This window comes from Ambystoma mexicanum, chromosome 2p (assembly GCF_040938575.1).
Source record: "Ambystoma mexicanum isolate Mex_15411 chromosome 2p, UKY_AmexF1_1, whole genome shotgun sequence".
Taxonomy (NCBI): Eukaryota; Metazoa; Chordata; class Amphibia; order Caudata; family Ambystomatidae; genus Ambystoma; species Ambystoma mexicanum.
Window position 1 is genome coordinate 725,817,572 of NC_090923.1, and position 18,187 is coordinate 725,835,758.

At 45.7% G+C, this 18,187-nt stretch overlaps 1 protein-coding gene across 10 annotated transcripts in view; it reads right to left on the reverse strand.

Moving 5' to 3' along the window:
- Nucleotides 1–18,187, reverse strand: part of BICRA (BRD4 interacting chromatin remodeling complex associated protein) — a 1,420,469-nt gene that overhangs the window by 775,328 nt on the left and 626,954 nt on the right. For all 10 annotated transcript variants that reach the window (XM_069644334.1, XM_069644339.1, XM_069644332.1 and 7 more), the window contains one exon: nt 14,999–15,044. In XM_069644334.1, the coding sequence (XP_069500435.1) occupies nt 14,999–15,039 (41 nt within the window). In that variant the 5' untranslated portion in view covers nt 15,040–15,044. The remainder of the gene's footprint in view (nt 1–14,998; nt 15,045–18,187) is intronic.

An 18,187-nucleotide genomic window follows, 5' to 3' on the forward strand; every position in this document is an offset into this window, starting at 1 on the left:
TGTTTTAAATACCTCAGAGGTCATGCTAATCACCAATTCATGTGCGCTAAGAACCCATTTTTGGAGAAGGGACTGGTTGGACACAATTAATCCAAGGTCACAATATAAGCGCTATAAAATGTTTAATGTGGAATGTCTACCCTCCCAAGATATCTAAGATTGTTTCAGAGCAGTTTGTATAGGTCACAATATTTAAGGTTTCGTATGAATTTGTACCCAACTAAGGAGATCTTAATTGCTAAAAAAAAACTATAGAAAGGAAAAATCTGAACTGCAGGTTTTGTAGTAAGGAGGGAGTTGTGGAGACGTTATACCACGTATTATCCTGACCAGGGTTGTCAGAAAAAAGAATAATGCACTTGGGAAAGACTTTTGAAAGATTCAAGATGTCCACCGCAGATGATTAGTAGACCATGATAATTTGTGGAGAAAGCATGATAACTATAGCGTTGATTAGGTGGACATCTTTTCCAAAGTAGAGGTCGACTAACCCGGGTAGTAATGGGGAATGTTAATGTGTTTTGATACTAAAACTACATTTTTCAAATGATTGCTATTGATTTTATTAATGATTCTTTTTAATGCATTTTTGTATTGAATTTCCTAATAAATTATTTTAATTATTGGAATTGTGATTGATGTTAAACTGAAATGGGTGAAAGGTTTATAATTAAGCCAAACACAGGAATACATAATACAAATAAATGTGTTGAATCCATTTAATTTTTACCCCCGATTTGTTTTATGTACAGGGCTTTAGCATATAGAGATCTATAAATAACATTTCAATTCAATTACTGATAGTGATTTCTGGGCAGCCATCAAGAGCCTCGACTTCACACGAAAGAAAGTCTCCTCCACACATTCCAACTGTTGTATTCTGAATTGGATTTTTTTCTAGCAATATCACCATCATAAATCTCAAAAACAAATGATCAATTGAACAGACCACAACTGTATTTTCTTCGATATACAGGTTCACTTTAGGGCAAAAAACATACTCAGTACGAAAACAACCTTTCAATATCATAGCAACCAGATTTTGAACAAATTGGCCCCAAGAATGAACAGTCAAGCTAAGTTAGTTAATATGAAGTTAAATGCATCCAACCTGAAGGAAGAATATAACTGAGTGATTACATCATTAGACTTGGTGGCACACAAGAGCTCAAGTTACAGGAAACCTTTAAAAGAAATTAATCATCAATGGTTTACAACGCATCTGACCACCATTAAAACCAACCAAAGTCAGCTTTTGAAAGGAAATGGTCCAAAGATATATCCTTGCTTCAAACATTAGAGCTAAAAACTCAGGTCCTAACAGCAAAAAAACCTATTTTAAACCTACAAATATAAAAGGCTAGTGGGTCTTCAAAAATGTTCTTTAGGGTTGTATATATTTTTTAAATCCTTAGTCAGCCTTCATCAAGGCCTACCCCATTGAAGGAATGCTAAAATGAGTAGCAACTTTTTTAACTAATAAAATCACTAGCATTCGGCTAAAATGGCGAAAGAGTAACACACCCAACCATTTAAGATGTTTAGTCTGCAAGTGGATTCATTAGAGCCCACCTTTAAATTTTAACCAGCAACTCTTCACAAAATCCTATCAATCATAAGGTCTTCTAACCCTACGTCAGGCCCTGGTGATTATATGTCAAGACCGAAGGCTCCCATTATGCTTCTCTTTCTTTTAATTCAAAATTACTACAGAAGCTGAACAGCAAGATTTTAGCACGTTAAAAACATATAACATTAAAAAACAAGCTTGAGTGCTGAAATCCAGTGGAAAACGTTTGTAACATTGTCCATTAACAGTAAAAAAAACGTTCCCAAGAGTCCTTGAAAAGGTCAGTAACTGGTCACCCAACATGTGACCCTTAACAGCCAATGCAATTTGTGCAACCCTTCCAAATAGCCAGAATCCCTAGACCACTTCCTCTTTCTTTGCCGCTCACAGCAAGGGATACGTTATTTAATTTATTGTCTCTCTATATAGCAAGGGTTTTGTTAATGGGGAGTTTTTCCACATTATTGCTGAACACGTCTCGCTGCGCTTTCCGATCTGCTTACAACAGTTTCACCCTTAATTGTTTGACTTTAGGGCAACGGCCACCTTTAGCGTAGCCGCAACTTCGCGCCCGCTGTTTTTCCGCCCCTCCGGCACTCCCGTGTGCCTTCAGGGTGCCGGAGTTAGCGGGCACCGGCTTACAAGCAGACATTGCGTATGCTTGTGGTAAATAAAAGAGCGGGAGATACGTGGCTTCCTGCTTCCTCTGACACTGCTAGTCTCTCCGGTGGCAGCGTCAGCCAAAAAGGGAACTACGCGAGCCCTCCCCCTTTTATTCAAACATATAAATATTTTCAATTTAAACTTACCTCACAGCGTGCAGCGACCCCAGTAGCAGGAGCGTCTCACACGCGCAGTCCTTTTCTCTGTCCCTGCTCACCTCTGGCACTCACTGATATGTTTCCCTTCAAGGAAACAAACGTTTGCCGGCGCTGGAGGCAACGCAGGGAGGGAGTTTCGTGTGTAATGTCATCAAAAAACAAAACAAAAAATATATAAGAAAGTTATCGAACAGAGGTCGGGCTAGCATTCACACGCTGCCCCTTACTGGTGGCCAGAGGTATTGCAGAAAAAAAGGCAAAAAGATAAAAGAAAAAACTGAGAAGTCGTCTTTGGTTTGTCTGCTGAAGGACTATCAATCCCTAGAATGTCAGAAGAATGCAGACCCCAGACTGACCAGGAATGGTCAGAGGACTTGGCACTTCAGGGGAAACCACCATAAAGAAAGCAGTGGCTGAGATGCTAGCCCCGATTCAGCTAGGCCTCGATGACATGAAGGTGCACCTCAGGGGAGCACCCCCGGAGGTCAGGAAGAGTGCGCATAAAAGGAAAGGCACTCCCAAAGGGGGCAGTAGACAGGCTCGAAAGAGGAAGCAAAACTCTTTGACCCCCTCCCCCCCGCCGAGCCAGACACAGCCAGCCACAACCTCAACCGCCATTACGGACGCCTTCTCGAGGCTCAAGAATGCTTTCTTGAATAGGAAGGTGGCCCCTTCCGCAACAAGACCCTCTGACACAGAGGAAGAGAAAACGAGTGACAGCCCCTCGAGCCCAGAGGAGAATAAACAGGGTACTGATGAGGATGATCATTACGATGATCACTACGACGATCACACTCCTCAATCAGGACGAGGATGACCAGCATTCAAGGTCTAAGCCGAGCACATCTGGGAATGCGTCAGTACCCATTTCCAAACAGCCCCCTAGCGAGCAACCCGCTACTGATGAAATGCTTGCCCCAGAGGACTTGATTCACCCCAGATCATCCGATCTGTCGTCCAGAGCTATGAACTACATTAAGGAATGCCCCAGTCCGAACATTACCGGGAAAGTGGCACTCATGCCGGAGCTCGATGCCAAAATGATCACCTTCATTGGCAAAAACAGTAAGGATCCTAGAGTCCTGCCAAGACAGGGTTCTTGATATTACTGGCCCGTTAGCAAAAATAAGGTCCCTGGAGACGGGAAAAATGGTCAACCCAGTTACGCTGTCAGGGTGGTCACAACGAGCCATCTGTTTGCTCGGTAACACCAACTGCGCTTTTTCAACTGAGCACAGGAAGGACATCTTAATGAAAATAGATAAACAGAGAGCTGGTCACCACAGAATCAGTCTCTGCCGCTCAGGGAAAGCTCTTTGGAGACCCCTTAGTTAAGGAAATATCGAAGTTTGTGGGCACATTTACCACCCTCGACAAGGCACAAGCCTCAATAAAGAGGGTTTTCTCAGCAAATGTTTTTTCACAGGCTGGACAAGGCAGGGGCCGCTCCTCCAGCTGCTATTACCTGGACAGAAGGTCCCAGCAATCAAGAGACCACCACGCCTACTGGCAGGACAGAGCGGACACATTCTTCCCCCCTCCAGAGGTACACAGATGGAGAAGGACATCAAGGTAGCCCGCATAAAAATCCACAGGCGAGCGTCAAATGCGCAGCAGCAGCGCCACAGGTGCCCATAGGAGGCAGGTTAGTGCTATTTGCGCAAGCATGGGATTCCTTGTCAAGAGATGCCTGGGTCAAGGACACCGAAAGGGATTTCACAGATTTCTTCTCCAAGACTTTCCAAGTGCATCACCCCGCACAGATAGTAATGACAGAAGCAGACGCGCTAGCTCTAGACGATGAGGTCTGCAGCTTACACCTCAAAAGGAGACATACGCCATGCACAGACCACAGCAGATTCTTCAGCCTCATCTTCCTGGTGCGCAGGAAACCGAAGGTCCTTCCACTGATAAATCTCAGGGCATTGAACGACTATCATTTACTGCCGCTTAAAAATGGAGGTAATACATATGCTCAGGGATATCCTGATACCGAGCGACTGGCTGATGCACCTAGACCAAAAGGATGCCTATTTCGCAGTGGCCGTCGAACAGCAGCATGTAAGATACCTGGGGTTCACATGGAAGGACCAGTTCGTGGAAAGCACGAGCCTGCCCTTCGGGCTCTCCTGTTACGCTCACCTGGTCTCAGCGGAGGTGTTGGGGCATGATTACAGCCATCTCGGGGGTGAGGTCGCTCGGGTCCGACTTCGCCCTCTGCGCTTATGTAGTGACTGGTGGAAATAGGTGATGCTGCTCGGGACTGCCCCTGCGTGGAGAATAAGAAGCACGAGTATGCCAGCTTGTGCGCCTGATCCCCTTCCAGATCCTTTCTCCCAAACCGTGGTACCCGTGGGATGCTATGTCCCTGCAAAGCTCCCCTGTTGATTAGTTTTGGCAAGCACTTCGTCCTGCTGGTTCTGGCAGGGGCGCTTGTATGATCTGGACCAAGTTCCTTCACTGGTCCCTTGCACGTGGTAGTCCAGTCCTGCTGCGACTAAGCCACTATACTTCAGTTAAGTGTTCCTGTTTGCCTTTGTCTTTCTCTGTCTGTTTTTGTTGTATTGCTGTCCGTTCCACTTTTGATGTTTGCTCTTTTGCTTTCTTCCCTTGCAGGTGATGTTGCCGGCCTGGCAGAAGCTGCAGAGCTCGAGGCGGCAGCAGGAGGGAATGAGGAACGAAGCTGCAGCGGTACAGTAGCTGGCAAGTTGTTAACTAGGGGGCGCGCTGGGTTCAAATGCGGCGCAGCCCTAGTACGGATGTTCTAACGTGGTCTTTCTTCTTCCCAGGGTCCGAGTTCGTGGATGCGGAGTACAGTGCTGCAGCATCGGTATAAAGATCACAGGATGTCAGGAGAGGAGTCTGCAGATGAAGCGAGGAAGCACCGGTTTCCTGTAGGTGAGTATGCATGAGAACACCTGGTTTCAAAGATAAGTAAACTGGTCCACGTGGCGGTGAGCGTCACGTTGCACGTGAGTGCACAGTAACGCAAAGCACCGGCCTTAAGGATGGAGCAGCTTATATAGCTGAGCTTCTGAAGCCACACCCACCAGGTTCAGCCTGCCTGCCACACCCGATGAGTCAGCACATGAGGATGTTCTCTGGAATAAAGGCTTTCAGATCCTGGAAAGTTCTTGTAAAATAAAAGCATTCCTGCACTGAAATAAAGTGTTCCTTCTCAAATCTCCATATGAGCCTGGTGCAAAAGGTGCCACGACTGAGTCCAGCCTGTGTCTATGGGTCCCAAAGTGACATAAGTGAGTCAAGTGACCCATTGCCCCCTTCACTAGATGGTGTGGTTTTTGTGTTCTGGGGCCTGTGGCCATGATAACTCCTCAGCGCCCTGGGCCTTCACCAAGCTTTTGCGGCCGGTAATAGCCCATCTGAGGGAAAGAGGAGTAAGGTTCATTGTATAGCTCAACATTATTCCCATGGCACAGACCGAGGACCTGGCAAAACAGCAGGCCCAAATCGCCATAGATATATTTCACGATCTGGGATTTCTCATAAATTGGGAGAAGTCGGTCCTAATGCCCTCAAGGAGCCTGGAGTTCTTGGGATTCATAGTGGACACCCAGATCTGTAAGCTCCATCTACCCACATCCAATGTACACTCTACTCACTGCGAGATTCGCAGGCTCCAACAAAAATACATCTCACTGTGAGAGCTGGTGCACGTGATCGGTCTGCTGTTATCCTCCATACAGGCCATCTTTCCTGGGCCGCTCCATTACAAAGCAGCAGAGGCTAAAAGGATAGCACCTATGGTGCAACCTTTCATATTCACAACGTCTGGCTCTCTCACCCGAGGCAAGAACTGAGCTCGACTGGTGGCTCACGCATATTGAAGCCTGGAACGGCAGAACAATCTTCAGATCAACTCCCGACAGCAGTGATAGAATCGGACATAAGTCGTTCAGGGTGGGGAGCGAGATGTAGTCCTGTGGCCATAGGGCGGGGGGCTAGGGGGGGCAGTCTCCCCAGGAACTAGAGATGCACATCCATTGCCTGGAGCTTCTCGCAAGCTCCTTCGCTCTGCGGTCCTTCGCAAGAGGCAGAGTGAGTTGTTGTACACTACTCAAGATGGACAACATCTCTGCCGTGAGCGACATCAATCCTCTAGGTGGCATCAGGTCGAAGCTTCTAGCTGAACTTGCCAAGGTCTTTTGGCTCTTTTGCCTGAACCATCCGTGACGGCAGAGTATCTTCCCGGGAAGAGGAACAAAGTAGCGGATTGGCACTCTCACCACTCTTCCGACTACAGCGACTGGAGACTGGCCAGAGAGGTTTTCCTTCGCCTTCAGCAGATATGCGCCCCCCTAGCCAGGGAACTATTTGCTTCTCGCCTCAATGCTTAGTTGGCAGTATTCTTCAGCTGGAAGCCGGACCCAGCAGCCGCAGCGACAGAATCTTTTCTCCAGAACTGGACCGGGGGTTGGGGAGGGATCTCTTACACCTTTCCCCCCTTCAATATGATAGCAAGGAACCTGGCAAAGGCCTGTCAGGAGCAAACAGAACTAGTCCTTGTGGACCCAGCCTGGACCTCTCAGGCTTGGCATCCAGTTCTTCTGGAACTTTAAGATTTTCCAATCCTGCTACCCCCGATCTCACGACTTTCTGGCAGGTCTGAGCGGGTAACCTCACCCCCTCTTCCTTTGTGGGTCTTTGATACTGGCAGCATGGAGGATTTCAGGGCGAGATGGAGTGTCCCGGCCATTTCCTGCAAGGCTGTCAGCCTCATTAAAAAGCTGGGCCTCTGACCTCCAAGAGGTACATAAACTCTTGGGGTGCCTGGGCACGCTGATGTATGGAGTAGGACCTCCATCCAGTTTCAGCCCCTGTGGAACAGATGCTAAACTTTCTTGCTAGCCTAGTAGAACGTGGCCTAGCTTACAGAATGGTCAACGACTACCGCTCAGCGATCTTGGCCTGGTGCGACCTTGTGGAAGGGTCCCCAGCCGGCGAGCACCACCTAGTATGCAGAATGCTTAAAATGTGAGCGCTTGACAGTACCACCTCCGGTCTGCTACAACAGGCTCTGGGACATAAATAGCGTACTCAACCGGTTTCTTTCCTGGCCATATAACAAGGAACTCTCCCGCACAACTCTCTCAGGAAGTGGACTACCCTTATATGCTTAGAATCTTGTAGAAGAGTTTCTGACATCAGAGCTCTTGACTTAGCGGGCAGTACCTTCTCTCCTGATGGAGTAGTCTTTCACGTGTCCAGAAGGACAAAATGCTACTCAAGAGTAATTGCATATCCAGCCTTTAACGGCCAACCCAAGCTATGCCTCGTCAAATATCTAAAGGCTTACAAGGAAGCAACTTCCTTCATCAGGACCAATGATGGAGGCCAGCGATTGATAGCACTTCACAAACCACACAAACCAGTTCTCGCTCCCAATTTAGCTTGCTGGGTACGCTGGACCTTCATCCAATCCGGGAACGACACCACTCAGTTTGGTGCTCATTCAGTGAGAGGCACTATGGTGTCCCAGGCGTTTCAAGTAGGAGTCAGTTTAGAGGACATCATGAGGATGGCCGACTGGGCAGGAGAGTCGGGTTTTAAGCAGTTTTACCTGAAACCGGTGGAACAACAAGCTACCGTAGTAGTAAGTAAGCTTTAAACTAGCATAATGGGAGCCTCCGGTCTTGACATAGAATAAAGATTTTCCAGAATAACCTTACAAAAAGTCTTGATTCTATTGAAGACACAGAGGCGATTATTATCCCGCCCAGCTAAAGAAATTGAACTGCATTGAGCATTATTGTGTATTTGCAAGAATGCCAAGATACTGCTTACGAGTACTAATTTAGTTTCCTCCTGTGCATGTACCGTAGGGTTATCAGGCATATCAGTGACCTTTGATGTTTTCTGATCTTTCGGGCAGGAACATCAGACAAGCCTTCCTGAGAGAAGACATTTCATCACAGCGCCAACAGGGGCCAAGCACTACCGTACAAACGTCTGGTTATACAGCAATCATAGTTCACAGCTCCCGAAGAGGAAGTGATCTAGGGATTCCGGCTATTTGGAAGGGCTGCATACATTGCATTGGCTCTTAAGGGGCACATGTTGGGTGACCAGATACTGACTGTTTCAAGGACTCTTGGGAAGGTGGAGAGAGAGGAAATAAGGAGCTGTCAGGAGGGGGGATGAAGGAAATGAGATTTTTAAGGAGGCGTGGAAGGAGGGGTAAAAGAAAATGGACCGGATAAGGAGAGGTAGACCGTTTCCAATGAAGAGGGGCAAGAAGTTGAAAGGATCAGAAGCGGGAAGGGGCGCAGGGTGATGGCGGAACGGTGTGGAGGAAGAGGTCAGCAGAACGGTGGGGGGTGTAGAAAGAGAGGAGGGAAGAAAGGTAGGGAGGGGTAGGTCATGAAGAGATTTAAAGACGAGGCAGAGAAAGTTGAATTTAAGTTGAGAATGAAAGGGAAGCCAACCAAGAGAGGAAAGTGAAGAGGAGATGAGTCATGAGGCGAGAGAGCAAAGGGTACGGACTGCAGGGTGATGGAGAGATTTGAGTGTGGCAAGATGGGAGGCAGGGAGGCCGAAGAGGAGAGCAGAGCAGTAGAATAGACGGGAAAAGGTAAGGGATGAAAGAGTTTAGTAGCGTGGAAGGTGAGAGAAGATCAGATTTTACGAACATTGAAGAGGTGATAGCGACAGGTACGTGAAGAAAAATATGTAGAGTAAATGAGAGGGTAAAGTCAAAGTGGAGCCCAAGATTGTGGGCAGAGGATGGGAAGGGAACATTAGTAGGGGGAAAGAGGGTAAAAGGAGGGGGAGTGGGAGAAGGAAGTGTATTTGAAGGAAAGAATAGTAATTCAGTCTGGTCAGTGTTAAGGGAGAGAAAGTGGGAAGACATCCTATTTTTGATAGCTGAAAAAACAGGAGGACAGCTAGAGGTGGATATCTGGAGTGAAGGAAGAGAAGGAGAGGAAAAACTGGGTATCGTCAGCGTAGAAATGGTGAGATATACCGAATGAAGAGATGATGGGGCAAGAAAGTGAGAAGAGGAAAGGGCCAAGCACACAGCATTCTGCTTAAGATTATGGAGAAATTGAAGCCTGATACTCTCAGAGTTATTTCATACGCAAGAATATTAGGTGCAATGCCCTATATATTTGGGATTAAATGGAAAGAATTTGAGGAGATTGCTTTACAGTATCAAGAATAACCTGCAAAGTGATATCTATACCCAAAACAATGAATATCACTCCCATTCTCAAAAAGCGCCATTGGTTACCAGCGGTGGCCAGAGTAAAAGGTGACTCTGGTGCTTAAGATAGTAAATGGATTGGCAGCATCTTATTTAAATGACATGATCTCATGTTATTTAAAAACAGTCTCACTGTGATAATCGAAACAGTGTCCCACTATAATACCACAGTTAAGGCGGAAGAGAGCTTTTCAGGTAGTAGCAGCCACTCTATGGAACCCTCTAACCCTAGATCTTCTAACACTTTTCATTTTTGACACAAACTGAAAACTACTTGTTTTAATCATCTCAATAGTCAGATCACTTTAATGAACTTGTTAGTATCCCTTAGTAGACTTTCCACGGCATGTACATTCTGCTAAGAGATCTAGTTCTAATCAGCGATTTGGTACCTGGAAACGGTTGTAGCACTATACAAATACTGTTTCATTTAATTTCAAACTTACCAGTAACCAGAACAACATTCGATACTTTCACAGAAGTTACACTTTTACAAGATTTATTTTTTCTGAGGCTGTAAGCATATAAGTCAGTGTCACCAGCAATGTTCCAAATCATGTACATCTTTCTGATACCAAACTCAGTATCCAAAGGGCAATTTCGAATTTGTGACCTCTTAACCTGGTGTTATTCATATAAGGAATGAATGGGAGAGATGAACCGGCTATTAATTGGTCAAACAAGGTACTGTACTCTAATTTTAAGCATTAGCCTAATGTTGCAATTACGCACACTTTTGTAAATTGGTGTCTACAAAAGTAACCAAATGCTGGTTGCCAAAACTAGTAAAATTGGACAAGTCAGATTTCACCAGTGGCAACACTGGTCACCAAGTCTTCTGCAACAGTTCCAGTGGGGACGACAAAGTGGTACATGCAAGCAGGAGGAAAAAAAAAAATCCAATGAAGCGGGTGCTGAAAACGGGATAGGACGTGGTGATGTTCAATAATGTGCGGCTAGGAGCACTGTAATATGCAGTCTGCTATCAGAATTCAAAAGTTCAGATAAGAACTAGAAGCCTCAGTCCCAAAAAAACATATTGAATTCTTTGGTTCTTTAATGGTAAGCCGTGTGCCCTATCCATCATCGGTGACAGGGGGTTTGGGTGTTCCCATCTCTGTGACCAATCCATTTAGAGATGAGCTGCAAGCCTTCTGAATCCATACAATCTATACAAGTTGATTCAGTGGGTGCCTCCATTGGAAGTTGCTGCTACCTTTGACATTTCCCTTGCCTCTTCTGTAGAAAGGTTGCAATCTTAGACACAGTGTTTATAAAACAAACATTTTACAAGGGGGATTCATAACTAACGGAAAAGGCCCCAATATCTGCCTCGTCTCTTGCAACGCTTCCTCTGAGTTCTTCTCATAATGATCCTCCGTCGAGGAGACAAACTGTTCCAACCCGCTAGCCTGTAAAGCTGAACACAGATTGATGTGTCTGGTAATAGTGTCTTATTTGTGCTCCCATCCTCTACATTGAAGGTACCACCGACAGAGGTTTTACGCTACAGTTTGCTGTGAGAGTCAATTTAACTTGAGTTACAATGTAGCACTTTTAAATGCTGGGAAAAAAAGAAACCTTTCAGGGTGAAATTGTTTGTTTAATAGGGTGAATGCAGTGGGATTGTGAACTGGGTGCTATCTGGCTTACTTTGAAACCTGTGTAAGTCAATCCGTTCCATGCATTGATGACGTTTTTGTGCGGTTGGATCCATGTTTTGGCTTCCAACTGTAAACAGTGTACCGGTTCCTGTTTCATGGAGCAGTCACTGTTCCATTCCTGCGGGACCCATACAGGCTTCAGCCTTGAGAGTAATAGTTTCATTGTTCGTGCCTTAGATTCCAGACACAGACGTCCACACCTGCTGCTCCTTCCAATGAGCCTTCAGAGTGGGCCCCTGCGATAACAGCCACCTCAGAAGACTAGTTTCCCAGGACCTGGGGGAAACTCTTGCCCGTTTCTTCACAGACCCCAAGTGAGAACCTAACATGTTTGTCCTGGTTGAATTCCCTGCCCCTTTCTGTTCACTGTCTGTTTCCCATCTGTAGTGGTTGCCTATCCTTGCTTGTCTGCAGGACTCCTTACACTCCTGTATTCTATTTTCCCCTCAGCTTTGTTGGCATGTCTCCGCCACCAAGCCTCTAACACAAACCAAAAACATTGGCTCTGAATTTGCAGGTGGGAATTCTTATGCCATGCTTAAAGATGTTGAGATTGGTCTTGAGTGTGTCTTCGAGGGTGTGACAGTCTCACGGTTGCCTAATGTCGTAGACTGTGTGGGTGGCCCAGCACTACCTACATGAAAGAGCTGCTCAGGTTTAGAAATGTCCACTTCCTCAGGCTGCCAACTAAAATTTATGAACCTCTTTGGAAAAGAAAGTCTTGTTATGAATGGAGGCCTCGGCCTCCGTTGAGTATGCTGTCCAATGCTCAACTCTTCCTTTTCATGTTTCGGCTTGAGCAGCTGGGTCAGAATTAAAGGGTGCCTTCTCCATCAGGAAAAAGCAAGCTGGGGAATTTAAGAAATATAAATGTAAGGGGAAATGAAAGCAGTCTCGACCTGGAGAGAGAGATCCAAACTGCCCTCAATGTACACCGGGTGGCTATCAATGTCAGTTACAGTTCGGTGCCAATTTCTGATGACTGCATTTTGTCCAGTTTTGTCATTTGGAATTAGCTCAAGCAAAGAGGTGATGGCTGGAAGGTTTTGAATTAATCTTAACCTCTGGCATGTCTCTGGCCAACCCTCCAGACCATCGCTCTTCTCCTGCCAAGCCATTACAAAGGGGAAATACTGTATGCAAATCAGCCCTTGTCCCACCCCAAAAGGAGCAGTCCAGTTGGTCACATCCCATCTGCACAAAACCACAAGCATCCCCAAATCTGTTTCATTCTCGTTGGGCCTCATCAGCTAGTAGCAGGTTGGGTCTCTAGGCCAGCAGGCACAGGGCCTACGTCTGGCCATACCCATCCCACTCGGGGTGGCTACAGAAAAACAAAAGAGGTGATGGGTGGAATGGGAAAGACCATATGCCAATAAGGCTTGGTCCCTCCCCTTTTGTAATGGCTTGGCAGGCGAAGAACAATGGTCTGGGGGTTGCTAAGAGCAAAAAATTAATTCTAAACCTTCCTGCCATCACCTCTTGTTTTTCATTTGGAATTAGCGTCCATGTTTTTTCATTCTGCACCTTTCCACACAAATGATGGCATAAAAAAAAACAATCCGAGGACGTGGGGACGTCATGGGTACATGTATATGTCGGGTGGGTACTGTGTGACAGGGACACCTCTGTCCCTGTCCCACTGCCCAAAGCCCTTTTACTTTGGAAGAAAGCAACTTGCAATCATCTGGACCAACCAATAGATGGTTGACTATGAAAAGTATAAAAGGCTAAATAGATTTAAAAGCCTCCAAAATATTTATATGCTATACAGGAAAATGTTTGAGTCCTCCAGTAAGCTGTGGGGGTATGAAAATCCCAGGTTTTGGGAAGGTGGCAGGGCAAAGGAATATACAAAATTAAAACAAAAATAGACAATGTCGAGGGCACTTCTAACCAAGTGTTAGCAGTGGAGATTTTGGCTTTGAATGATGAAGCCACAGAACAGGTTCTACTGATGAAAATTCGACTGCAACCTGGTACGAGTCGAGGGATTATTGAATCACACTTGTGGCTTGATCTCTTTTTGCATCTAATCCAACAGCGAAGATACATGTTATTCCAAAGCTTGTTTATGTTAAAAAAAGGTTGCAAAATCCCTAGAATGTGGCAAACAGAAAAATTAAGAACAAACACCAACTTATGTGGTCCGTATCAGTGAAGGAAATGAGACAGTGCAACCTATCTCATGGAAGGATGGAAAGGTGGGGGAAAATTGCAGGCATGAATGCACATATATAGTGTCAAGTGAATTCCCGCCTGATCCGCAAAAAAATGCAAACATTTCAAGAAGAAACTTAACAGGTGTGTCTTGTGACAAGTTACTTTTCAAAAGTGAATAAAAAGCTGGCCAAGGCAGCTTAACAGCAAGTTCAGCACTTCCTAGAAACCAACCACATCCTAGGAGTGCAGCAGCCAGGCTTCCGCCTCAGGCATGGCAATGAATCAGCCCTGTTAGACCTAAAAAATCAGCTGGACGAGATCAGGGATGAGGGGAAGCCAGCTCTTCTCCGCCTCTTCGATCCATCGGCTGCAATTCACCTGGTCAACCACAAAATTCTTTTCTATACCACCACCTCATTGCCTCTACTAACTTCTCCCCCAGATCTACTGCCTGGATCGCATCCTTTCTGGAAGGAAGAGTCATGAGGGTATTCTCATAGAATGCCAATGCCTCGACCCTCCGCCCGCGCCCCCCTATCCCTTGCGGGGTAACACAAGAGTCATGCGTATTACCTTTACAACATCTTCACTAGGCTCCCTCTTCGAAATCCTGGAATCCCTTGGCATAGCGTACACCAGCTATGCTGGCGACACCCAAATCTTGCTCCCACTCACAGGCAATTATGCAGACGCAAATACCCTCCACATACACCTCTTCCCTGATGCAATCATGGATGGCATCAAATCACCTATGTCTAAACGGTGAGAAAACTGAAATCCTACTTGTCGGACTACCTACAGCTTTAAAAAAAATCTCAATCAACAATACACTGCCTTCAAGATTGATAACATCTTGATCGCCGTTTTAGCATCTGTAAAAACCCTAGGGATGTACCTTGATGCCTCCCTCACCATGTCCCACCAAGTGAAGGCAATTGTTTCTTCAGCAGCCGACACCACAAGGGGACCAAATGCTGCCAGACCCTTTGTCTCCAAAATCAGCTGCTTAACTATTGCCCGAGCAATCAACATCTCAAAGATTAATTACTGCAATGACCTCTTCGCAGGCAAACATCCATAAACTTCATGTAATTCAAAAAAATGCCCTTCGAGCAGCCCTAAATATCCAAAAGAGAACATCTCAGAAGCCAGGAGAAAGGCCCACTGGCTGCCCATACAAAACGCATCATCTTCAAAACCTTGTCCAACACGCACAAATATTGCGCAACACAGCCCCCCCACCTCTCCCAGAAAATAGCCAAAGCTCACTCCACAGACGCACCAGAACGCTGACCGCGTTCTCCTACCAAAAGTTAGACAACCAAAAGCCTCCGCCTCTAGCTTCCCCTACATCACAGCCAAACAGTAGAACACCCTACCTCGCTGAAAGCAGAACAATATTACTGGCTATTCCGAAAAGCTCTAAAAACCTGCTCCTCTGCCCCTACTGTATTGTGTGTCTAAACGAAATGCAAAAACCCTATATCTGTAACAGTGCCTCGATGCCTCTGGGCTGTTTGTACACTTTATAAATTTAAAATAAAGGAATACTCACCAAATTACGTCTAGCAAGCATCGCCCTTCCTCATCATCCATGTCAACTGTAATAAAGGTGAAAAACAAAAATATGAAAGAGAGAAGGGCACATGTCTTTTACTTACAGGCATGAATGTGGAGGACTCATTTTTACATCTATAGAAGAAACCAACACGTACAAAAAACAGCAATAGATCAACCATTATCTTCAAGCAGTTGCACCCCACCCCTAAAATTATTTCTTTTTAAGAATCATGCATTCACAGAAAAAGAATGTGAGCATGTAAAAGAAAATGTTCTATTGCCTTTGCCGCAGAAATACCATTTTAACACACTACCAGGCATTCACTTCAGAAAACCTGGTGTCACTGTGTCAAATCAACCTAAAGCCAAACAATTCATGATGTTAAGCAAAATAATATTGACTGACCAAACCTAAAACCAAAAGGAAAACAAAAAAAATCATAATGCATTTGCAAGCTGTGCCAGAATATAGTACTCCAAAAGTCCGAATCAGTCTTGACCAAAGGGGGTATAATTAGCCCACCCCTTGCATTCTAAGGGTACAACCGAATTTGGCGCACAGAGCAAGATTTGGGTTGGCCCTTTGTGACAACACAATGCCAGCTTTGATAACAAGCCGCCGAAATTATATTGCACATAAACAACCCAGACAATCTAAGAAAACTTCTAAAGCATGGTTTGCTCTGGATCTTAAACATTACAAACTATAGGCAAAAAGAGAAAACAAATTGAGAAAACGTAGACGCAAGATCAAAGAACTGACAAATCTAGCACTAAAAACCTACAAAAAAGCCATTTGTGCCACTAAATCTTCCTGTTTAAGTAACAATATCGCAACTGCTTTAAACAGACTTCAAGAACTCTGATAATGAAACTATGAGAAATATCTCAAAGCATTTAAACTGAAAATGATACTCGAATATAGTAACCTGAATGCTGAATGCTGCCCTATACTTATTTACAGAGACAGACCCCAATACCATGTCAAAACTTTTATCAAGCCTTAAACCTACTGTACATGTATTCGATGAAATTCCAGCTTATGTAGCCAAGACCAACGCTATGTTATTAAAGTCCTTTATGAAAAAAAGATGGATGTGCACAACTCTACGTTTGATTAATCTTTAAACGTATGTGCTTATGCCATTAAACAATGCTCAAGGCTTACTCCGGTGCACCAGGACAGGCCCTCCACCTTGAGTTCAAACAGACAATTTAACCAAAAAAATAGTGTTGTTGCCAACAGTTATTTCTAGCGCACTCCTGGTTGGGGGCCTCCCAAATAAGCCATTCAAATATACATTCTGTTCTCTAAAACTTGCATGCTTTCATCTCTTTAGACAAAATATAAGTTTACTACATATTACATCATTGTTGAAATTATTCAAATTGCCACAAATTCCATGTGAAAACTGTAAAAAGCAACGCATTAGAAATTAAATCAGGTCTGTTTTTCCAACACAACGATACATTTGCTGCTGTAATCGAGTGTTACTGGTTTTTGTAATAACACTATCTACCATCACATCAGTGATTATTACACATCAGAATACAAAAACAGAGAAATTAAGTGTTACTCACTGGAGTGACTAACTTACTCCTAGTCCATAAATCCCCTTTCCTCCATCCTGTTTGGGCATCCCTCGCAAGGGAAGGGAACAGAACCTTTTCCACCAGAAAAATAATGCTTTCTCTTTAAATGTATATGCGCGCGGGGGCGCAGCTATGGGAGCATGCGCTCCCCTAACCCTGCCCACCAGCGCCACACCTCAGTCCCCTTTGACGCATCGGCTGTATTAAACTGCGAAACCTCTCTGCTCTTTATTAGGGGGGGGTGGAGGGATGTCTGGAGGAAAAGTGACTAGACTAGGAGTATGTTAGTCACTCCGATGAGTAACACTTATTCCTACGTCCAACTCCCTTTCCTCCATCCTGTATGGGCGACTACCACTGATACAACCGCCCTAGGGAGGAGAGCTTGACACTCTAGGCAAACCGATTACGAAGGACAGCCTGGCCAAATGCTGCTTCAGCCCTAGCACTGATATCCAGAGAGTAAAGCTTGCAGAAGGCTGATGGGGTGGCCTATGCCGCTGTCCTGCTAATCACCTGCCACGGTACGTGACATTGGAAGGCAACAGCCGCTGCCTTGGCACTGATCATGTGAGCGTGCATGCCCCTTGGTGATTCTTTGTACTGAGGCTTGTATGCCTCCTGGATGGCTGCAGTCATCCATCTAGCTATTGAAGTCTTGGATCCTTGCTGTCCAGGCCCTGACCCGCAAAATGTGACGCATAAGTCGTCCGTCTTGCGAAAGTCCTGGTTTCTGTCAAGATAGAACTTCAGTGTTCTTCTGATGTCCAAACAGCTAAGAGCCTTCTCGGCGTCTACGTTGGGGTTTGGAAATTAAGTGGGAGCACAATTTCGTCATTAATGTGGAAGGAGGAGACCACCTTTGGGAGGAACCTGGGGTGAGTGCGGAGCACGACCTTGTCCCAATGGAACATTGTAGGGTTCGGAAGCCACCAGGACCTGAATCTCGCTAACTCTGCATGCTGAAAAAAGCCCCACTAGCAGCGCTGTCTTGAGCGTCACCAAGTTGATGTCCACTGTGGCCATGGGCTTGAATGGTTTGTACACAAGGGAGCAAAGTACAACGCTAAGAACCCAGACTGGGTGCGGGTTTTTGACAGGCGGGTACAGCCTGGTTATACCCACCAAACGTCTTTTCACTACTGGGTTGGCAGATGACAAAGTAAACTTGTCCGAGTTCCTGTATGCGTCAATGGCTGCTAGGTATGTCTGACAGGTATCGATCTGGACCCCCGATCTGGCTAGGTATGCTGAGAGAGACACCACCTGGTCATCGTGCAAGATAGCAGGCCCACTCCTTTTTCCTTGGACAGAAGCAGAACTTGATCCATTTGCTTTTGTAGCATTTGAGTAGCCTCACTCCCTGGATGATTTCCAGGTTGTCCCGAGACAGCTGGAGAGGTTGAAGCGTTACCTGCTCAGGTACCGGCTGCTAGGGCTAGCCTCTCAGGGAATGGGTGAAGAACCGCTCCCCCATGTTGTGCAAGAAGCTGCCCTTCCCCAACGGGAGAGGGACTTCTGGCTGGACTGACATCTGTCGAAAGTCTGAGAACCAGGGCCTGGCTGGCCACTGAGGTGCTGTAAGAATGAG